The sequence below is a fragment of the Chiloscyllium punctatum genome, chromosome 33 (genome assembly GCF_047496795.1).
Source record: "Chiloscyllium punctatum isolate Juve2018m chromosome 33, sChiPun1.3, whole genome shotgun sequence".
Taxonomy (NCBI): domain Eukaryota; kingdom Metazoa; phylum Chordata; class Chondrichthyes; order Orectolobiformes; family Hemiscylliidae; genus Chiloscyllium; species Chiloscyllium punctatum.
The window spans coordinates 29,767,869-29,791,308 of NC_092771.1; the positions used below are offsets into that span (position 1 = coordinate 29,767,869).

Genomic DNA, 23,440 nt, shown 5'->3' on the forward strand with positions numbered 1-23,440 from the left:
TCCAGCTCTGAGGCCCAGAAGGGAAAGGGGGAGAGGTGGAGAGCGCTAGTTATAGGAGACTCTATAGTTAGAGGGACAGACAGGCAGTTCTGTGGACATGGGTGAGACTCTCGGATGGTTTGTTGCCTCCTGGGTGCCAGGGTCCGAGACATCTCGGACCGTATCTTCAGAATCCTTAAGGGGGAGGGTGTGCAGCCAGAAGTCGTGGTGCAAATTGGCACCAACGACATAGGTAGGAAGAGGGGTGGGGAGGTCTTTCAGGAGCTCAAGGAGTTAGGCTGGAAGCTAAAAGCTAGGACGGACAGAGTCGTCATCTCTGGGTTGTTGCCGGTGCCACGTGACAGTGAGGCAAGGAATAGGGAGAGAGTGAAGTTGAACACGTGGCTGCAAGGATGGTGTAGGAGGGAGGGCTTCAGGTATTTGGACAATTGGACTGCATTCTGGGGAAGGTGGGACCTGTACAAACAGGACGGGTTGCACCTGAACCAGAAGGGCACCAATATCCTGGGAGGTAGGTTTGCTCGCACTCTTCAAGGGGGTTTAAACTAATTTGGCAGGGGGATGGGATCTGGACTTGTAGTCCAGCAAGTAGGCTAGCTGTTTGTCAGGATGTCCAAGAATGTAGGGAGGCTGTGGAGAAGGTAGCACTGACAGGGAATACTTGAGGACACAGAGATGGGTTCAAGTGTGTATACTTCAACGCATAGTATCAGAAATAAGGTGGGAGAACTTAAGGCGTGGATCGGTACCTGGGACTACGATGTTGTGGCCATCATGGAAACGTGGATAGAAGAGGGACAGGAATGGTTGTTGGAGGTTCCTGGTTACAGATGTTTCAGTAAGATTAGGGAGGGTGGTAAAAAAGGAGGGGGGGTGGCATTGCTAATTAGAAATGGTATAACGGCTGCAGAAAGGCAGTTCGAGGGAGGTAGTATGGGTTGAAGTCAGAAATAGGAAAGGAGCAGTCACCTTGTTGGGTGTTTACTATAGGCCCCCCCCAATAGCAGCAGAGATGTGGAGAAACAGGTTTTGGAAAGGTGCAAAAGCCACAGGGTAGTAGTCATGGGTGATTTCAACTTCCCAAATATTGACTGGAAGCTCTTTAGATCAAGTAGATTGGATGGGGCGGTGTTTGTGCAGTGTGTCCAGGAAGCCTTTCTAACTCAGTATGTAGATTGTCCGACTAAAGGGGAGGCCATATTGGATTTGGTACTTGGTAACAAGTGATGGGCTTGTTAGTGGGTGAGCATTTTGGTGATGGTGACCACAATTCTGTGACTTTCACCTTGGTTATGGAGAGAGATAGATCCGTGCAACAGGGTAGGTTTTACAATTGGGGGAAGGGTAAATACGATGCTGTAAGACAAGATCTGAGGAGCATAAGTTGGGAGCATAGGCTGTCAGGGATGGATGTCGTGGAAATGTGGAACTTTTTCAAGGAACAGATACGACTTGTCCTTCATATGTATGTACCTGTCAGGCAGGAAAGAGCTGGTCATGTGAAGGAACCTTGGTTGACGAGGGAGGTTGAATGTCTTGTAAAGAGGAAGAAGGAGGCTTACATAAGGGTGAGGAAACAAGGTTCAGACAGAGTTGGAGGGATACAGGATAGCCAGAAGGGACCTGAAGAAAGGGATTATGAGAGCTAAGAGAGGGCATGAAAAATCTTTGGTGGATAGGATCAAGGATAACCCCAAGGCATTTTATGCGTATGTGAGAAACATGAGAATGACGAGAACGAGGGTAGGTCCGATCAAGGACAGTAGTGGGAGACTGTGTATTGAGTCTGAAGAGATAGGAGAGGTCTTGAACAAGTACTTCTCTTCAGTATTTATAAACGAGAGGGACCGTATTGTTGAAGAGGAGAATGTGAAACGGACTGGTAATCTAGAAGAGATACTTGTTAGGAAGGAAGATGTGTTGGGCATTTTGAAAAACTTGAGGATAGACAAGTCCCCCGGGCCTGACGGGATATATCCTAGGATTATGTGGGAAGCAAGAGAGGAAATTGCAGAGCCGTTGGCAATGATCTTTTCGTCTTCACTGTCAACGGGGGTGGTACCAGGGGACTGGAGAGTGGCGAATGTTGTGCCCCTGTTCAAAAAAGGGAATAGGGATAACCCTGGGAATTACAGGCCAGTTAGTCTTACTTCGGTGGTAGGCAAAGTAATGGAAAGGGTACTGAGGGACAGGATTTATGAGTATCTGGAAAGACACTGCTTGATTAGGGACAGCCAGCACGGATTTGTAAAGGGTAGGTCTTGCCTTACAAGTCTTATTGAATTCTTTGAGGAGGTGACCAAGCATGTGGATGAGGGTAGAGCAGTGGATGTAGTGTACATGGATTTTAGTTAGGCATTTGATAAGGTTCCCCATGGTAGGCTTATGCGGAAAGTCAGGAGGCATGGGATAGAGGGAAATTTGGCCAGTTGGATAGAAAACTGGCTAACCAGTCAAAGTCAGAAAGTGGTGGTAGATGGTAAATGTTCAGCCTGGAGCCCAGTTACAAGTGGAGTTCCGCAGGGATCAGTTCTGGGTCCTCTGCTGTTTGTAATTTTTATTAATGACTTGGAAGAGGGTGGGTCAGTAAATTTGCAGATGATACGAAGATTGGTGGAGTTGTGGATAGTGAGGAGGACTGTTGTCGGCTGCAAAGGGACTTAGATATGATGCAGAGCTGGGCTGTGGAGTGGCAGATGCAGTTCAACCCTGTCAAGTGAGAGGTTGTCCATTTTGCAAGGATGCGGAATACAGGGTTAACGGTAGTGTCCTTAGTAAGGTGGAGGAGCAGAGGGATCTTGGGATCTACGTTCATAGATCTTTGAAAGTTGCCACTCAAGTGGATAGAGCTTGTAAGAAGGCCTATGGTGTATTAGCATTCATCAGCAGAGGGGTTGAATTCAAGAGCCGTGAAGTGATGTTGCAGCTGTACAGGACCTTGGTTAGGCCACATTTGGAGTACTGTATGCAGTTCTGGTCGCCTCACTTTAGGAAAGATGTGGAAGCTTTGGAGAGAGTGCAGAGGAGATTTACCAGGATGTTGCCTGGAATGGAGAATAGGTCATACGAGGATAGGTTGAGAGTGCTAGGCCTTTTCTCATTGGAACGGCAAAGGATGAGGGGTGACGTGATAGAGGTTTATAAGATGATCAGGGGAATAGATAGACAGTCAGAAACTTTTTCCCCGGGTACAACAGAGTGTTACAAGGGGATATAAATTTAAGGTGAAGGGTGGAAGGTATGGGGGGGATGTCAGTGGTAGGTTCTTTACCCAGAGAGTGGTAGGGGCATGGAATGCGCTGCCTGGGGGAGTGGCAGAGTCAGAATCATTGGCGACCTTTAAGTGGCAATTGGATAGGTACGTGGATGGGTGCTTAAGCTAGGACAAATGTTCGGCACAACAGCGTGGGCCGAAGGGCCTGTTCTGTGCTGTATTGTTCTATGTGCTATGCTTCTTTGAACTGCCTCCAGTGAAATAACATATTTCCTGAAATAAGGGGACCAACACTGTTCATAGCACTGGAATAAAATAATAGTTGTGTCTTGCTGAGGCTGCAAGAATACATACAGCACTAATTTCTGTGAACTCAAACTATTGCATGGTGCAGCGAACCCAACTGGAGAAGAACTTGGTTTTCATGTAAGGGCGTAACTGTACTCACTCCACACTCAGGATGCGATGCATCCAAGTGTACACCTAGGGCTCTAAGGTGCCGATTCTCTGATCTGCTCTCTGCTCAACTTGCTTATGCAAGCTATGGAGAAATAAGGTACTTTACTTACAGCGTGGAAACAGGCCCTTCGGCCCAACAAATACACACCGACCCGCCGAAGCACACTCACCCAGACCCATTCCCTTACATTTACCCCTGCACCTAACACTACAGGCAATTTAGCATGGCCAATTCACCTAACCTGCACATTTTTGGACTGTGGGAGGAAACCAGCGTACCCGGAGGAGACATGGGGAGAATGAGCAAACTCCACACAGTCAGTCGTCTGAGGCGGGAATTGAACCCGGGTCTCTGGTGCTGTGAGGCAGCAGTGCTAACCGCTTTGCCACCCAAAAGGATGGCCTTGTATAGTCAGCACCTGATGTTGATACTTTGGGTTTTCGAGACATTGCTTTAGAAACAAAACAGGCTCAAATTAAACAACAGATACATCGGTGTCCAACTGAGCTATCTGACTCAGGTGGAATAGTCAGAGCTCACCCTGAATCTTGGAGAAAAGACCTGCATTTATGTAGCAGCTTATCATTTCTCTTGGAAACAAAGTAGTTCACATACAATAAGTCACTATTGCGTAGAAAAAATAAATAGCTCCTTGGCACACAGTTGCTTTGCACAAGATTGATCAATGGACCTATAGTTAAGGCTGCAGTTATGGTAGTAGCAAATATTGTAGTGATCATGAAAATAAATGACAAGAAGCAAAACACTGAGAAGCATGCTGAAAATGGCATTGGAACATGGGTCAAAACTGAAGGGGTAATGTTGAATGGATTTAGGCTATGTACACCATATTATGCAAAAAAAACAGAAGTTGCATTAAAAAGTTGCTGCAGTTTAAGGCAATTCATTCATACTCCAATCAAACACATTGGTCTCGATTTTACTAGATCTTTCATATCAATTTTTTCAAACTTTAATAATAGGAAGTTCTGATAACAATTAACAGGTAGTGCAGAGAGAATTTGAAGCAATAAAAACCTTAAACTTTTATAGAAATAGAATACTGACAGGTTTACAAGATAATTCTCCCAGCTTTACTTCAGATATAAAGTTACTTTGGATGGCGCCCTAGTGAGATAAGGCAGAAGATATCTTAAGGTTTGCTTCAGATATCAATTCTAAGCAACTGCAAGAAGCAGGTTGCAATGGAAGTGTCCATAAAACACTTCATGGATAATTTTAAGGTGCAGTAGATGAGTTGGAAATTGCTGTAAGTAGTTTAAGAGTTGATAAAACTTGGTGCTGGAAAAAGCACAGCAGGTCAGGCAGCATTGAGCAGCAAGAAAGTTGACATTTGGGGCAGAACCCTTTTTTCAGCGCCACGCTTGATCAACTCTGACTCTCCAGCATCTGCAGTCCTCACTTTCTTCTAGTTGCTGCAAACCATACTGTGAAGCCTCTTCCAAGGATCCGCATCTCAAAGAAGTTTTCCTTTTCCCTCCGCAAAGATTTCAGCGAGTCTCTCTCCAACTGCAACCTCTTGGTCATCTCCTCCACTTTGAATCTGTTCAACCACATCCTGAAACAATCCCATTACTATAGCTACGTCACCTTTTTCAGTAACGGCCTATGAAACTGGCTTTTCCCCAAAGGACTCTAGACAATATTCAGACTGTCTCAATTTGGATCAAACCAGGACAACTGCTACCTACAGCAAATCAAGCATAAGCTCTTCATCAGGAACAATGTTTATGCTCGAAACGTTGACTCTCCTGCTCTTCGGATGCTGCGTGTCCAGCTGTGCTTTTTCAGCACTGCACTTTTCAACCTGGTCTCCAGCATCTGCAGTCCCCACTTTCTCCCTGACTAATGCACCTAACTTACACATCACTGAACACTATGGGCAATTTAGCATGACCAATTCATTAACCTGTACATCTGTGGATTGTGGGAGCAAACCAGAGCACCTTGAGGAAAAACACAGGGAGAATGTGCAAACTCCACACACAGTCACCCAAGGCTGGAAACGAACCTGGATCCCTGGCGCTCTGAGGCAGCAGTGCTAACCACTGAGCAACCGTGCCGCCCCACACTCTGAGCCATGCACTGGCACCTACTCTCTCCACAGTCCTGAAGGGTTATGCCCAAAACATCGACTCTCTTGCTCCTCACATGCTGCCTGACCTGCTATACCTTTTCCAGCACCATGCTTTATCAACTCTCCAGCATCTGCTGTCCTCACTTTCTTCTAGGAAGTACTTTAAGAATACCATTACTGAGTGAGACCCGGGGGTCAGGCCAAGTCAAATTAATTGAAAATAATAACGTGAGGAAAAAAAAACTTTGGTTCCTGCCAAATTGCAATTTCAGCTCCTTAACTAAGATTAATTTAACAATTCAGTATTAGTGGAATGCTGGTAATCCCACGATAACTCAAGCCACTTCAGTGAAATGGGCTGCTCAGAGCTAACCTGCTTTAGTTAAAAAGTCCTGTAAATGTGTTTACATTTCTTCCACTATGGCAAGACTGTTTTTGTGCTGTACATTTCTATAACTCTATGACTGCTCCCAGTTTGAGGAGTTTAGTGGTCCACCCTTTTAATCTGCAAACTTCACACTGTAACTGCTGAGAAAAGATATAACTTCAGTAACACCAAGGTATATGCAAACAAGAATAGTCAGGGCAGAAATCCAAATGACTTGAAATTCCAATGTAAATTTTATATGTGACAAAAATGTAGTATATGAAATTCCACATAGTTCAAACACCTCAATCTGCGTCTCTTCAAAAGTGTATACTTCTAACAATTTCAGAGCTTGCAAACTCAGCAAAAAAGCTAACAACATAGCAAAAGGAGCATTTTTGTAACGCCGGCAACTAAAAGGATTAAAACTGTAAAGTCTCCAATTTTGCTTTCATTGTTTGCTCCCATTCAATTTACTCCACCCTATAGGAGAGGTTCAAAGTTTGGGAGAAGATTTGTAGCTTGGGTGCTCGTTGTTGTGGTTCTGTTCACCGAGCTGGGAATTTGCGTTGCAAACGTTTCGTCCCCTGTCTAGGTGACATCCTCAGTGCTTGGGAGCCTCCTGTGAAGCGCTTCTGTGATGTTTCCTCCGACATTTATAGTGGCTTGTCTCTGCCGCTTCCGGTTGTCAGTTCCAGGTGTCCGCTGCAGTGGTCGGTATATTGGGTCCAGGTCGATGTGTTTGTTGATAGAATCTGTGGATGAGTGCCATGCCTCTAGGAATTCCCTGGCTGTTCTCTGTTTGGCTTGCCCTATAATAGTAGTGTTGTCCCAGTCGAATTCATGTTGCTTGTCATGAATTCGACTGGGACAACACTACTATAATAGGGCAAGCCAAATAGAGAACAGCCAGGGAATTCCTAGAGGCATGGCACTCATCCACAGATTCTATCAACAAACACATCGACCTGGACCCAATATACCGACCACTGCAGCGGACACCTGGAACTGACAAGCGGAAGCGGCAGAGACAAGCCACTATAAATGCTGGAGGAAACATCACAGAAGCGCTTCACAAGAGGCTCCCAAGCACTGAGGATCTCACCTAGACAGGGGAAGAAACGTTTGCAATGCAAATCTCCAACTCAGCGAACAGAACCACAACAATAGGAGAGGTATTTTTATAGTGCTTTTCAGATCTTCAAAGGGCTTCTCAGCCAGTGCAGTCACTAATGTTCAGAGTGCAACAATGGCAAGCAAACTTCCACAGCTAGATCCTGACAGGAACATAATTTAACAGGTGATGAGTTTTGGTCCTCAAAAATGCACCAGCGGATCTTTTGCAAAGAGTTGGATACAACTCTGAATCCACAGCTTCAATTTGCAGCATCAAATTGCTGCAATGGGACTTGAATTTACACCTAGCCTGCAGCACTAAAAATGGTCTCAATAGGCTCCAAAAGGTCGTTTTGATCTGTACAACCTTCCATAAAGTTCTGTTATAAAGTCCTACAGCACCGAGACAGGCTCTTTGGCTCAAACTGGTCCATAGTAGACAGGGTGCCCACCAATACTAACCCCATTTCTTTGCACTTGGCCCATATCCTTATAAACCTTTCCTATTTATGTATTTGTCCAAATGCCTTTTAAATGTTGTTAATGTACCCACCTCAACCACTTGCTTATTCCACATGTGTATCACCCTCTGTGCAAAAATATCGCCTGTCAGATTCCTTTTATTCTTTCCCCTTTAACTGATGCCCTCCAGTCTTTCATTCCCCAACCCTGGGAAAACAACTGAGTGCATTTGCCCTATCCATGTCTCTCATGATCTTATACATTTCTATAAGATCCCTCCTCAGTCTCCTTTGAACCAAAGGAAGAAGTCCTAGCTTGCCCAATCTCTCCCCATAACTCAGACCCTTGAGTCCTGGCGACATCCTTATACATTTCCTCTGCACTCTTTCCAGTTTAACAACATCCTCTCCATAGCAAGCTGACCAAAACTGAACACAATACTCCAAATGTGGCCTCACCAACATCCTGTATAACTGCAACATAACTTCCCAACTTCTATACTCAATGCCCTGACTGATGAAGGCCAATGTGCCAAAAGCCTTTTTCACTGCCCTGTCTACCTGTGACTCCACTTTCAGAGAACTGTGCACCTGAACTCCAAGGTCCCTCTGTTCCACCACACTCTTTAAGGCCCTACCATTCACCACAAAACTCCTACCTTGATTTGACTTTCCAAAACGCAAGACCTCACACTTACCTATATTAAATTTCATTTGCCATTTCTCAGCCAATCAAGGTCCTGCTGCAATTTCTGATAACATTCCTCTGTCCACAATACCTCCTATTTTAGTGTTATCTGTAAACTTACTAATTATGGCTTCTACATTTTCATCCAAACCTTACAGCAAAATAAATCTTTCAGGCAGATTCTTCTCCTTGCTGACTTGAGGTTGGCACAAAGACTGAGCCAGAAACAATTGACAGCCCAAACCAAAGGCATTTGGTTTGCAAGTTCAATGGAGTGAGGAATAAACAAATTGGCATTGCTCTCTACCAGTCTTTGAAAAATCAGAAACTACGATGAATGAGTAAATTCACCATTGAATTACAGAGAAGTAGCAATGCCCAAGGACTAACTACTCCAAGTCAAACTGGGGGAGACAACATAAACATATAACAAGAGGAAGTGAGCATCAGAATCTGCGTACTCAGCTGTCCAGCCATTCAAAAGTCAATCCTCTTCAAACTCCTACCTCAAATCCACTGTCCTAAATTTAACCCAAGTACCTTTCCAAACTTCATGGAATCATTAACTAGGTCAGTGATCACAAGATGGAATTCAACAAACAGACACACGTCAACTTGTCACATCTTTTGCCCTTCTGTACCGCTTATTTAATGTATTTCTTCCAATAGGAAGATTGCAAAAAGTGCATGATCCTTGTTTTTAAAAAATATTTTGTACTTGTTCAATCTCCTTCTTCCTGATGTGAGTCTCTTAAATTCCAATTACACCATTTGTAGCTTCCAATTCTAGCCTACTGCCACAGGGAAGGCCCTTGTGCTGCTTGTGCATTTTGTTCTTCAATTTCCTTCAAACACTGACAGCTACTACAGGTCAGCACTCATCATTGCAAAAGACTTGTCGTTCTCCCAGAGTGACTGTCGGTATCATGAGTGGGTGGGTGAACAAGAAACACTGAGTTCACTCTCAATACTGCCCAGCGCAACATTCCAATGTACATGATCTTCAAAAAGCATCTAATGGATTGATCAACCTGAATCTTCCCTTGCAAAGTATAAGCCATTTGAATGGATGCAGAAAACTTCCACAAGAAAAGCTCCAGGAATAAGAAGCGTCAGACAGTCATAAGAGTTATACAGCATGGAAACAGATGCTTTGTCCAACCAGTCCAACACCAGTCATGTTCCCAATCTGAACTTGTCCAGTCTGTTTGCATTTGGGCCATATCCCTCCGAACCTTTCCTATTTATGAAATTATTCAATGACTTTTAAATGTTGTAACTGTACCTGCAAACACCACTTTCTCTGGCAGTTCATTCCACACATGAATCTCTGCTTAAAAAAGTTGCCCTTTTTTAAATTTTTAAATCACCTTAAAAATATGCCCCTGTTTTGAACTCCCCCATCTCAGAGAAAAGATCTTTGCTATTCACTTTATTCATGTCCCTCATGATTTTATAACCAATAACGTCACCCCTCAACCCCTGCACTCCAGTAAATAAAAAGTTCCCAGTCTATTTTTATATCTCAAACCCTCCATTCCTGGCAACATCCTGGTAAATCTTTTCAGAGTCCTTTCCAGTTTAATAATATCCTTCCTATAACTGGGCAATCAGAACAGCACACAGTACTCCAGAAGAAGCCTCACCAACGATCTGTACAACCTCCACATGACATCCCAACTCTCTTACAAAAAGATCCGAGCAATTAAGACAAACAGGCTAAACACGCTCTTACCCAACTTGTCTGCCTGTGATGCAAACCTCAAAGAATTCTGTACCTGAACCATAGGTTTCTGTATTACAATACTACCCCGGGCCCTACCATTAATTGTATAAGTCCTTCCTTCTTTTTATTGGCAAAATGCGATACCTCGATAAAACACCATCTGCCACTCATCAGCCCAGTGACCCAATTGATCACGATCTCTTTGTAATCTTAGATAACATTCTTCACTGTCCACCGTACCACTAATTTTAGTACTGTCCACAAACTTAGTAACCATGCTTTCTACAATCGCAACCAAATTGTTTGTATAAATGACAAATAAAAGTGACCCAGTATCAATCCCCATGGAACACAGCTGGTCACAGGCCTTCAGTCAGAAAAAAAAACCTCCTCTGTCTCCTCCCATAAAGCCAACTTTGTGTGCAATTAGCAAGTTCACTCTGAATCCCATGTTATCTAACTTTACTCTACCAAGCAGAACCTTGTCAAAAGCTTTACTAAAGTCCAAGTAAACAACATCTACCACTCTGCCCTCAACGATCTTTTTGGTTACTTCCTCAAAAATTTCAATCTAGTTTGTCATACACGATTTTCCTCACTCAAAACAACTCTGACTGCCTCTAATCAATCCTTGCTTCTCCAAATGCTGTCAATCCTATCTTTCAGAATCACCTACAGCAACTTACCCACCACCGATGTTAGACTCTCAGGTCTAGAGTTTCCAGGCTTCTCCTTACAGGCTTCTTAAACAATGGCACAACATTAGCCATTCTCCAGTACTCCACCCATGTTTATAGACAATATAAATATTTCTGGTAGAAGCCCTACAATTTCTTCCCTAAATTCCCATAACATCTGGGATACACTTGATCCAGTCCTGGAGATTTTTCTGCATTCATGTTATCTAAGACCTCCAGTACTTCCTCTTCTGTACTTTCAAGCCATTAATTTTTACTTCCAAGTTCTCTAGCCTCCACTTCTTTCTCAACAGTAAAACCTGATGCAAAATATTCATTTAATATATCTCCCACTTCATGAAGTTCAACACAAAGACAACCTCGTTGACCTTCATGGTGTCCTACTCTCTCAATAGTTGCTCTCTTGCCATTAAATGTATTTTTTTTAAATTTTCTATTCTATCTATATTCTTTTCCCACCCAGAGGATGTTTTAAACTGCTTGCCTTTTGTCTGCTTTCATTGTGATTTTGTACATGTATAGTTGGACTTTTGAAGTTTAGGTTGCATAAATTAGAAATTCTTTCTTTTCACTGTATTTCTTAGAGCCAAGTGTATTACAATAAATAGTTCATTTTGTAGTTACTGACAAAAACTGATACAAATTGCTTTCATCCTGAGTAACAGTCAATTGGGCAACATTAATCATTTTGATTGTTTCATTGGCGTTTGATATATCTTCTGACAGCTTGTAGGATATGATTCTGAGCACTCAACTGAACGTGAAAATGTCTTGGCAAGCCATGACGTTCAAGGACAATTAGATATGGGAATCTCTACCCCCATCATTAAATAACCATCTTTACAGTCCTTTCTGACGACCTATTCTGGTCCTTTTCACCTTACATCAGACAGTTTCCTGTGGGCAGCAACTCAAAATGATGAGATATTGAAGAGTGCCAGCAGTCAGGACTTCACTCAAGTAACATAAGACAGGTGGCATTTGAAAGACTTTATGGAAGATGTCACACATTCCAATCTTATTCTCACACAGTAAAACCAGATCACAAACTGGATACGCACTATTCTGCAGCAAGTGACTCATCTCGGTAAGGACAGCATGGTGGCTCAGTAGTTAGCATTGCTGTCTCAGTGTCACAGACACTGGCTCCATTCCAGCCTCATGCAACTGTGTGGAGTTTGCACATTCTCCCCATGTCTGTGTAGATTTCCTCCAGGTGCTCTGGTTTCTTCCCACAATCCACAAATGTGCAGGTTTGGTGAATTGGTCATGCAAACTATAGAGTAATAGGTCCAGATGTGATACTCTTAGGAGGAGAAAGTGAGGACTGCAGATGCTGGAGATCAGAGCTGAAAATGTGTTGCTGGAAAAGTGCAGCAGGTCAGGCAGCATCGAAGGAGCAGGAGAAACCTGAAGAAGGGCTCATGCCCGAAACGTCAATTCTCCTGCTCCTTGGATGTGCCTGACCTGCTGCGCTTTTCCAGCAATACATTTTCATACTCTTAGGAGGGTCAATTTGGACCTGTTGGGCCAAAATGGCCTGTTTCCACACTGTAGGGATTCTATGATCTCCTAATCCCCAATCCATTTCTGCTATCTCCATGTCAGGGGTGAGAGGGATAAGTTAGACTTACAGAGATGTACAGCATGGACACAGACCCTTTGGTCCAACTCGCCCATGCTGACCAGATATTCCACATTAATCTGATCCCACTTGCCAGCATTTAGCCCGCATCCCTCTAAACCCTTCCTATTCGTTCACCGACCCAGATGTCTTTTCAATGTTGTAATTGTACCAGCCTCCACCACTTCCTCCAACACCTCATTTCATACATGCACCGCATTCTGCATGAAAAAGTAGCTCCTTAGAACCCTTTTAAGGGGGGAAAAAATCCTTGGCTACTCACCCTATCCATGCCCCTCATGATTGTATAAACTTCTATAAGGCCACACTTCAGCTTTCAATGCTCCAGGGAAAATAGACGCAGCTTGTTTAGCCTCTCTTTATAGCTCAATCCCTCCAACCCTGGCAAAATCATTGTAAATCTTTTCTGAATCCTTTCAAATTTCACAACATCCTTCCTAGAGCAGGGAGACCAGAATTGAACGCAGTATATGAAAAGTGCCCTAACCGACGTCCTGTACAGCCGCAAAATGACATCCCAACTTAATGCATTGACTAGTAAAGGCAAGTATACCAGATGCCTTCTTCACTATCCTGTCTACCTGCAATTTCACTTTCAAGGGACTATGAATCTGCACTGCAAGGTCTCTTTGTCTGGCAGCACTCTGTATCATTAACTGAATAAGCCCCGCCCTGACTTACCAAAACGTATCACCTCACATTTATCTAAATTAAACTCCACCTGCCACTCCTCAGTCGACCTGATCAAGGTCCAATTGTCCTCCGAGATACCCTCTTGACTATCGACTACTCCACCAATTTTGCTGTCACCTGCAAACTTACTAATTGCAATTGCCTGCAGTTGTAATATTGTCTCAAGCTTTCTGAGTAATCTGGATTAAAGCTGCCTGCAAGATCAGCCTAGCACCACTTAAATGCATTTTCAGTAGCCCTGGATAGACAGCGATTAATGGCGGGAATGCTGACTGAATCCTCACAGCAAGGAAACAATGTTGGAGCTGATTCAGGAATTCAACCTGGAGCTCCCATGATTTTAAATTGCTGAGATTTTAGATTAGAATGGATTAGACTCCCTATATTGGGGAGACAGGCCGCCTACTTGAGGAACATTTCAGAGAATACCTCTGGGACACCCGGACCAACCAACCCAACCACCCCGTGGCTCAACACTTCAACTCCCCCTCCCACTCCACCAAGGACATGCAGGTCCTTGGACTCCTCCATCGCCAGACTATAGCAGTATGACGGTTGGAGGAAGAGCCTAGGAACCCCCCAACCACAAGGGTTGAACTCAGACTGCTCCAGTCTCCTCATTTCCCCTCCCCCCACCTTGTCTCAGTCCCAACCCTCGAACTCAGCACCACCTTCCTAACCTGCAATCTTCTTCCTGACCTCTCCAACCCCACCCCCACTCCGGCCTATCACCCTCACCTTAACCTCCTTCCACCTGTCGCATTTCCAACGCTCCCCCCCCAGTCCCTCCTCTCTACCTTTTATCTTAGCCTGCGGCACACTTTTCTCATTCCTGAAGAAGGGCTCATGCCTGAAACGTCGATTCTCCTGCTCCTTGGATGCTGCCTGACCTGCTGCGCTTTTCCAGCAACACATTTTCAGCTCTGATCTCCAGCATCTGCAGTCCTCACTTTCTCCTAGACTCCCTACAGTGTGGAAACAGGCCCTTTGGTCCAACAAGTCTACACCGGCCCTCTGAAGAGTAACCCACCCTTACCATTCCCCTACCCTATATTTACCCCTCACTAATGTACTTAACATATGGTCAATTTAGTGTCGCTAATTTACCTGACCTGCACATCTTTGGATTGTGGGAGGAAACCTCATGTAATCATCCTTAATTTTAAAATTTTCTTTAAAATATTGGACTGTTTCTGCACGAGTAATTCTATGAAATTTGGGAGACAATAAAGTTAGTAGACAAGAAAGTGGTTCAGATGATGCAGATAAAATGGGGAGAAAACTTTCATCACTGTTCCTGTGTTGCATTTTCTCAGTAATTCCACACTACTAATACCAAATGGATAAAAACAAAAGCAACAAAATCAGAAATTGCTGGAAAAGCTCAGCAGGACTGGCTGCATCTGGGAAGAGAAAGCAGTTAATGTCTCTTCAGAACATGTCACTTGACCTGAAACATTAATTTTGATTTCTCTCCACAGATACTGACAGAACTGTTAAGTCTTTCCAACAATTTCAGATTTTGTTCTATTTCCAGCACGTGCAATTCTTTGATATTTTGGGTAAAAAATGCTGTCTAAATTAGACAATTTTTGTGATTTTTATGTAGTGCATTAGTAATCAAAACTTATATTTTTTGCAGTTGTTTACTTTCTGATTTGAATCATTTCAACACTAAGATCATTTTCAATGTTCTAACTGAACCATGACAGTCCACTGAAACAGTAAAAGTTAATGCGCTCCAATAGGTTCTTCAAGCATTAAAACATGGACACATGCAAGCCATTTCCAGTACTATGGCCAGCAATATCAAGCTGCTTTTTCCCATCTATCCCCTGTTCCTACATTTCCAAACATGTATGCCCACCCATCTCTTCCAACACCAACCTTTTTGGTTTCCGTACTACTCCCTCAGTTTCTACTCACCCTCTGCAACTCTCCTCTTTCCAACCTTCTCCATCCACCCATTCTAATCCCATTCAGCCTGCACATCTTCACTATCACCTGTCCAATGCACTTTTACCCAATCTGACTTCACCCTTATCCTGCCCACCTCTCAACCTTCTCCACTGGCCACAAAACATATTCTCTCCCACTCAATCTTTTCCCCCTGACCCTGCCCATCCTCTCAACAGTCTCCATCACCCTCTCCCCTGTACTCCTTCACCCAAGCAGTTATCATCGTCCAATTCTCAGTCCTTGCTGAAACCATTTTCTTTCTACCCATCTCCATTGGTTTCTCCTTTCCCCACCCCGCACCCTCCCCAAAATAACCAAGGGATACCTGTCCATCTCTCTTCCCTCGTCCCGTCCCATCTTACCACCTCTTCCCTCCCCCCTCCCCCAACAAAGACCACCACAAGCCCCACAACGGAGTACATACCATCGCCTCCCTCCTCCTCCTACACCACACCACACCACACACCCCTCCCGCGTGTGTATATCTCTGTTTCTTTCCCTTCCCCAACCCTAATGTGGCTAAGTGACCGTACCCCACCCCTCCCTCCAGCTATATGAGTGTAGTATTCGGTTCCCCCTTCCCTCAGTACCTGTCGCACTCTCCACCGCCGCCATCTCTTTCTTCAGGTGAAGCACGGACAGCCCCAACCCGGCAGCAAAGCACCTTCCTATTGGTGGCTCAGCCGCAGCCAATCACAGCGCTCCATGCGAGCGCCCGCTGACAACCGGCGGCGAGACGACCCCAGGCTTCCCGCTCAGAGCCGGGGGCCCGGAGGCGGACCACACCATCCCGACCCCGGGAATTCCGCCTCCGTCCCTTCAGAACACACCCGTTCGACACCCCTCCTCCCAGAATGGAGAAACCGCTCTCGGGAACGAAGAAGGTGAGCTTTGACCGTTGACCCAGAGAAGCCGGGACTCCTCAGCAGCAGAATCCCAGGTGAGGGATGGCGGACTGGCCGGGGAGGGGGAGGTTGGCAGAAGATTGGAGAATTTGAGAGGAGCGGGGGTACAAGGGATGGGAGAGAGGGATAAGGGTAAGAGGGCGAGAAGGATTGGAATGGATGACGGGAAATGTAGGAGTGAAGGGGATTGGGTAAAGGCTGGAGTGAGAGGGATGTAGCTCTGAGGGCGATTGGGGAGGTAGGATGTAGGGCTGAGGGGATATTGGGGGGCGATATGGGGGGGGGGAATGCAGGGCCGAGGGGATGTGGGGGTGGGTTGTAGGGCTGAGGGGGTGGGATGCAGGGCCGAGGGGACATGGGGGAGGTGGGATGTAGGATGCAGGGCCGAGGGGACATGGGGGGTTGGGATGTAGGATGCAGGGCCGAGGGGACATGGTGGGTGGGATGTAGGGCCGAGGGGACATGGGGGAGGTGGGATGTAGGGCCGAGGGGATATGGCCGAGGTGGGATGTGGGATGTAGGGCCGAGGGGATATGGCCGAGGTGGGATGTAGGGCCGAGGGGATATGGCCGAGGTGGGATGTAGGGCCGAGGGGATATGGCCGAGGTGGGATGTAGGGCCGAGGGGATATGGCCGAGGTGGGATGTAGGGCCGAGGGGATATGGCCGAGGTGGGATGTGGGATGTAGGGCCGAGGGGATATGGCCGAGGTGGGATGTGGGATGTAGGGCCGAGGGGATATGGCCGATGTGGGATGTAGGGCCGAGGGGATATGGCCGATGTGGGATGTAGGGCCGAGGGGATATGGCCGAGGTGGGATGTGGGATGTAGGGCCGAGGGGATATGGCCGATGTGGGATGTAGGGCCGAGGGGATATGGCCGAGGTGGGATGTGGGATGTAGGGCCGAGGGGATATGGCCGAGGTGGGATGTGGGATGTAGGGCCGAGGGGATATGGCCGAGGTGGGATGTAGGGCCGAGGGGATATGGCCGATGTGGGATGTAGGGCCGAGGGGATATGGCCGAGGTGGGATGTGGGATGTAGGGCCGAGGGGATATGGCCGATGTGGGATGTAGGGCCGAGGGGATATGGCCGATGTGGGATGTAGGGCCGAGGGGATATGGCCGAGGTGGGATGTAGGGCCGAGGGGATATGGCCGAGGTGGGATGTAGGGCCGAGGGGATATGGCCGAGGTGGGATGTAGGGCCGAGGGGATATGGCCGATGTGGGATGTAGGGCCGAGGGGATATGGCCGAGGTGGGATGTAGGGCCGAGGGGATATGGCCGAGGTGGGATGTAGGATGTAGGGCCGAGGGGATATGGCCGAGGTGGGATGTAGGATGTAGGGCCGAGGGGATATGGCCGAGGTGGGATGTAGGATGTAGGGCCGAGGGGATATGGCCGAGGTGGGATGTAGGATGTAGGGCCGAGGTGGGATGTAGGATGTAGGGCCGAGGGGATATGGCCGAGGTGGGATGTAGGATGTAGGGCCGAGGGGATATGGGGGGGTGGGACGCAGGGCCGAGGGGATATGGGGGGGGTGGGACGCAGGGCCGAGGATATATGGGGTTGTGGGGGGGGGGGGGGTGGGACGCAGGGCCGAGGGGATATGGCGGGGGGGAACACAGGGCCAAGGGGATATGGGAGGGTGGGAACACAGGGCCAAGGGGATATGGGAGGGTGGGACGCAGGGCTGAGGGGATATGGGGGTTGGGGACATAGGATGTAGGGCTGAGGGGATATGGGGGGTGGGACGTTGGATGTAGGGCTGAGGGGATATGGGGGTTGGGACGTTGGATGTAGGGCTGAGGGGATATGGGGGGTGGGACGTTGGATGTAGGGCTGAGGGGATATGGAGGGTGGGATGTAGGATGTAGGGCTGGGGATATGGAGGGATGGGATGCAGGATGTAGGGCTGAGGGAATATGGGGAGGTGGGATGCAGGATGCAGGGCTGAGGGGGACGTGGGAGGGGGAAGGATGCAGGGCTGAGGGGGCCAAGGGAGGCGGAAGGATGCAGGACTAAGGGGGATGTGGGAGGGGGAAGGGTGCAGGGCTGAGGGGATGTGGGAGGGGGAAGGGTACAGGGCTGAGCGGGAAGGGTGCAGGGCTGAGGGGGACGTGGGAGGGGGAAGGATGCAGGGCTGAGGGGGGAATGGGGGTCAGAAGGATGTGTGGTATGTGGGGAAGGGATGTGAGATGTGGGTGGCGGGAGGAATATATGGCATGTTGGGAGCGATGTTGGCGGGGGGGAGATGTGTGGTGGGAGAAGAATGTAGGGGGAGGGGGTTTGTGTCGGATATGGGAGGATTGTATGGGATGTGGTGGGGGAGGGCCAAGGAATGTGGGGGCAGAGATGTGTGGGACGTGGTGGGAGGGATGTGTGAGATGGTTTGGTAGGGGTGGGAGAGATGGGGGAAGTTGGACTGGATGGAAAGGGATTGGAGGTGAAGGATGAGAGGAATGGGAATAGTGGGATGTTGTGGAAGGAATAGTGTGAATGATAGAAGGAGATGGATAGAAGGTGGGAGGAAGGGTAAGAGGGATGGGGTGTAAGGAAGAGAGGGAAAAGGCTATAGGGTTTGTGACCTAACTAAAGAGATTGAGAAGTAGGTAAATCACTACTTTATCTGGAAAGTGTGTTTGAAACTTTGGATAATGCACTGGGAGGTGATAAATGGGCAAGTGCTACATCTTCTGCGAATCCATAAGAAAGTGCCATGGGGGTATATGGAGGTGTTGGGAAGAAGAATGGACCAAGCTGAAGGGAATGGTTATGCAGAATGCTGACAAGGGAGGATGAGAAATATATGTTTATGGTCTTTGCACACCCTTGTTTGTACTCCCCATCCCAGATGTGATTCTGATTTTATCCAGCTCTCCTCTTTTTATACCCCACTGATTTTGGAGTGATTCTGAAAGGGTCAACCTTAGTTGTTAACTATAAAGCTGCAGTGATAACTATCATTGACAATTGCACCTTCTCTAGCTTTGAGGACCGTCTGCTTTCCACAATAAAACACAATGCTAATGCTAGAAATCTGAAACAAAGGCAGAAAGTCTGGAAGAAACTCAGCAGATTTTATAGTAATAGAACTGACAAAAGTTCACTGGACTTGAAATGTTAAGTTTTCTCCCTCTATGGATGCTGCCAGACTTGTTGACCAACACTTTTTGTTTTTGTCTGCTGACCAAGTGTATTCTCAGGACTGGAATGTAGATGTTTTTTAAATTCTAATTTGATTTGATTTATTATTGTCACGTGTATCTGAGTACAGTAAAAAGTTTTGTTTTGCGAGCAATACATGCAGGTCATAGCAAACAAGGACACACAGATCACGTGCTTAGACAGAGCACGGCGTATAAGATTATGGCTATATAGGATGTGTGCAAAAAAAATCAACATTATTTGAAATTAGAGAGATCATTCTAGCAATATAAGCTCATTATCATTTATCATAGATGTGCTATATTTTAACAGAGCAGACCAACTGGTCAAAAGCAACAAGATTGCACTTTTGAATTCCAGAAAGCTCCATGTCCTCTTAGTACTCTTCAGTTGCTGGTTATATGCCTCTGAAAGCATCCATATGCACGGAGGATGGTTGTCCCTGTCTGCTCATGACCAAAACACTTATAGGATGAGCCTAGAATAGGCTTTTTGAGCTCTCCCTGTCAGCTGTCAGTTATGGAATGCTCTGCCCCAGAGGGTAGTGGAGGCCCAGTCTCTGGATTCATTTAAGAAAGAATTGGATAGAGCTCTTAAAGATAGTGAAGTCAAGGGGTATGGAGATAAGGCTGGAACAGGATACTGATTAGGAATGATCAGCCATGATCATATTGAATGGCAGTGCAGGCTCGAAGGGCAGAATGGCCTACTCCTGCATCTATTGTCTATTGTCTATTGTCTGTCATGTATCATAAGAATCCACATCGCTTGTGATCATTGTGTATAAATACTACTACCTTTTTTAAAAGTTATAAAGGCTTCCACATCATCCTCCTCAAATATAGGAATAAGCTGTAACATATTTAAGGACTTCAGATCTTGATTCTCGAGCAAGAGAATTTGGATTGTTACTGTATAAAGAGGAGATTTCCCAAGCAGATCTATCTGGGTACTCCACTTCCAGTTTTTGGAATCGGAAAACCTTTTCCTCTTGTCTCGTTTTCTCTCTCCTCATTTTTTAATCTTTCTCTCACTTGCTATACTCATTGTCATAGCACATTCCCACAATGATCAATGGTATAAATGGGCAATTAATGTTCGATTTCCATCATCTGGCCATCGATAAAGTTACTGTGTGTCTGTATCTCTTTACAGAGAATGTTATAGGATCATGCAGTACAGAAGAGGCCCTTTGGCCCATCGAGTCTGTACCACCAAAAATACACAATCTACGCTTGCCCCACTTTCCAGCGCTCAGCACAAGCCTTGAATATATTACACTTCAACTGCCCAACCAAGTAATTTTCAAAAGTTATGAGGTTACCCATCTCGGATACCATCCCAGACCGTGCATTCCGGACACCACCACCCTCTGGGTGAGGGAGCTTTTTTCTTTCAAGTCCCCTCTAAACCTTCTGCCTTTCACCTTTAAAGTTACACCCCCTAGATATTGATCCTGCAGCAAAGGGGAACAACTGCATCCTGTCCGTGCCCCTCATAATTGACAACAATCATTTGCTAATGAGGATGATAGTCCATCCAGGAAATTCCATATCACTAGTAATGGTTCTGAGAGGCTTGTGTGGCTGATGGGCCTGATTCTAGAGCTGCACCTTCGACCGCACATATTTCTGGGAGGTAGAATTGGTCTTTGTTCTTGAAATTGCTGGCATTCCGTTCTCTGACCTTTTTTCCCGGTGGGTAGTCTAAAAAAAAAGTCTCCTTACATATCGGAACTTCCTCCAATTAGGATTCTTCTAAACGAATGTTAGATTACTTAAGGGAAGTCTTTAGAGAGTATTTGAAATTCTTTCTTTATCCTCCTTTCATTCAAGCTGCAGAAGATTTGCAGTCTGATCACGGGCATCCTAAGCAAGTGGCTGACCCAGCAGAGTTGGTTTTGGATGTTCATAATCTCAATGCTGGTGTTATTGGCAAATTCAAGGATGCTGATGTCTGGAAGAAACAAATTCAAGGACGTTGATGTCTGTCCTCCCAGCTGATGAGAATCCATCTTAAATAGCATTGATGGTACTTTTCAAGGACCTTTGAGTTGTTTGATATTCATAATCTTATATAGTTCTATCAGATTCCCCTTCAATCTACACTGCTGCAAAGAAAACAACCCAAACTCATTCAGCCTCTGCGTAGCTACAATGCTGTTACCCATGCAGCATTCTTGTGACTCACATCTGCACCCTGTCCAGTTCAATCATATCCTTCCTATAGTGCCGTGATCAGAACTATGCACACTACCCTAGCTGTAGCCTAACCTAAATCCTTTACAGCTCCAGCATAACTTCCCAGCTCTTCTCTGTATCTTGACTGATAAACGTAAGTGTCCTGTATGCCACTTTAACTATCTTATTATCCTTCAGAAATTTGGGTATAAGTGCCACAAGATCCTGAGCTTCTCAGTCTTCCCATTCATTCCCATACCCTGTAAGGATGTGTTCTCTGCCTCTTACTGTACTCCTTGTACACCCACGACTGTGTAGCCAATTTTTAAACAACCGCCATCTACATGTTTACTGAAGACACCACTGTGATAGGACGGATCTCAAACAGCGATGAGTCAGCATACAGGATGGAGATAGATTGGTTGATGGTCATGATGCAATGAAAACAACCTCTCTCTCTGTGTCGGCAAAACAAAAGAACTGATTATTGTCTTCAGGGAAAAAAAAGAGGGCATGCCCCCATCTACATCAATGGAGTTGAGGTGGAAAGAGTTGAGAGCGTCAAATTTTAAAGAGCGATGATAGCCAACAATCTGTCCCGTACTTCCCATGTAGGTGCAACGGTCAAGAAGGCACAACAATGCCTCATCTTCCTCAGGAAATTCAACATATCCAAGCTTACAGATGCACCATGGCATTCTATCCAGGTGCATTATGGCCGGGTACGGCAACTGCTTCGCCCAAGACTGTAAGAAACTACAGCCCAGACCATCACAGAAGTCAACCTCCCATCCATGGACTCCACTTACACTTCTCATTGCCGCAGAAAGGCTGCCAACATTATCAAAGACTCCTCCCACCCAGGAATGCTCTCTTTCAACCTCTTCCGTCAGACAGAGGATACACAAGTTTTAATGCGCATCAACACGTTCAAGAACAGATTCTTCCCTGCTGTTATTAGACTGCTGAATGGACCTCTTACTTCAAATAATGTTGATTTTCTAATGTTGATCTTACTTTGCGCACTTCCTGTGCAGTTGTAGCCTTATGCCGCATTCTGTCGAAGCGCTCTGAGCTATGATCTGCCTGTACTGTTCGTAAACCAAAGTTTTTCACTGTACCTAGGTACACATGACAATAATAAATCAAATCATTGTGTACTCCCTTGTCTTGTTACTTCTTCCAAAGTACATCACCTTCATACTTGTCAAAGTTATATCTAGCATATAGGACAACTTGTATTCATATAAAACATCTTGAAAGATGGAACAATATTTAGCCTGTTGTGATTCCAGAAAGCAAGCTCGGTAAGTGGTTACAGCTCTGTGTTAAGTCAGTAAAGTGGAACAGACCCACAATTATTCACAATCTAAGCTCCCCTGGACCATAATTGACCATTATCTTGTTAGATTTTTAATGTCCCACCTTCTAACACATCCCGCTATGATGGATTAACATCACCAAATAATGATGAAAGATGAAGACAGGAGATACCTGGGAACATGACCAACTGCAAGTTCCCTTCCACCACACACCATCCTGACTTGAAAATACATCACTGTTCCTTCACTGACTGGGTCAAAGTCTTGGAGCTTCCTTCTTTACCGGGATGTTGGATGTTCCTTACACCTGATGGTTCAAGAAGGCGGCTAGTGGCCACAACCCAAAGGGCAGTTTGGGGTGGGCAATCGGATTGGCCTTGGCAACAAAGGTCACATCCCATAAACATATAAAAAAGACAATCTAGTGAATTCTGACTTTGTATCAGATAGCCATAGAGATCTCCAGCACAGAAAAAGAGAACGTCTTATCCGCAGAAGTCAAATACAAAGCTCACCCAACTATTCCAGTCCCAATTTCTAGCACTTGGCCCATAACTTTGTGTGTCTTGATGTTGCAAGTGCACATCTAAGTGTTATTTAACATTAAGAGTTTCTGCCTTTACCAGCCTTACAGGCAGTGAGGTTCAGATCCTTATCACCTTCTGGGTGGATAAGTTTTTCCTCACATCTCCTCTGAATCTTCTGCCCCTAACTTTAAGTAGGTGTCCCCCAGTCAATGTT

The 23,440-nt window shown here is 45.8% G+C and overlaps 2 protein-coding genes across 4 annotated transcripts in view; one reads left to right on the forward strand and one right to left on the reverse strand.

Annotated features, from left to right (window-relative positions):
- ireb2 (iron-responsive element binding protein 2) overlaps positions 1-15,839 on the reverse strand; it is a 77,557-nt gene extending 61,718 nt beyond the window's left edge. The window contains exon 1 of the mRNA XM_072553277.1: positions 15,716-15,839. Coding sequence (XP_072409378.1) covers positions 15,716-15,740 — 25 coding nt within the window. The 5' untranslated portion in view covers positions 15,741-15,839. The remainder of the gene's footprint in view (positions 1-15,715) is intronic.
- Positions 15,838-23,440, forward strand: part of LOC140458526 (solute carrier family 25 member 44-like) — a 198,695-nt gene continuing 191,092 nt past the window's right edge. The window contains exon 1 of one of the 3 annotated variants that reach the window (XM_072553280.1): positions 15,838-16,065. The gene's annotated coding sequence lies outside the window, so the exon portion shown is untranslated. The remainder of the gene's footprint in view (positions 16,066-23,440) is intronic. The other 2 variants (XM_072553278.1, XM_072553279.1) reach the window with 2 other exon arrangements.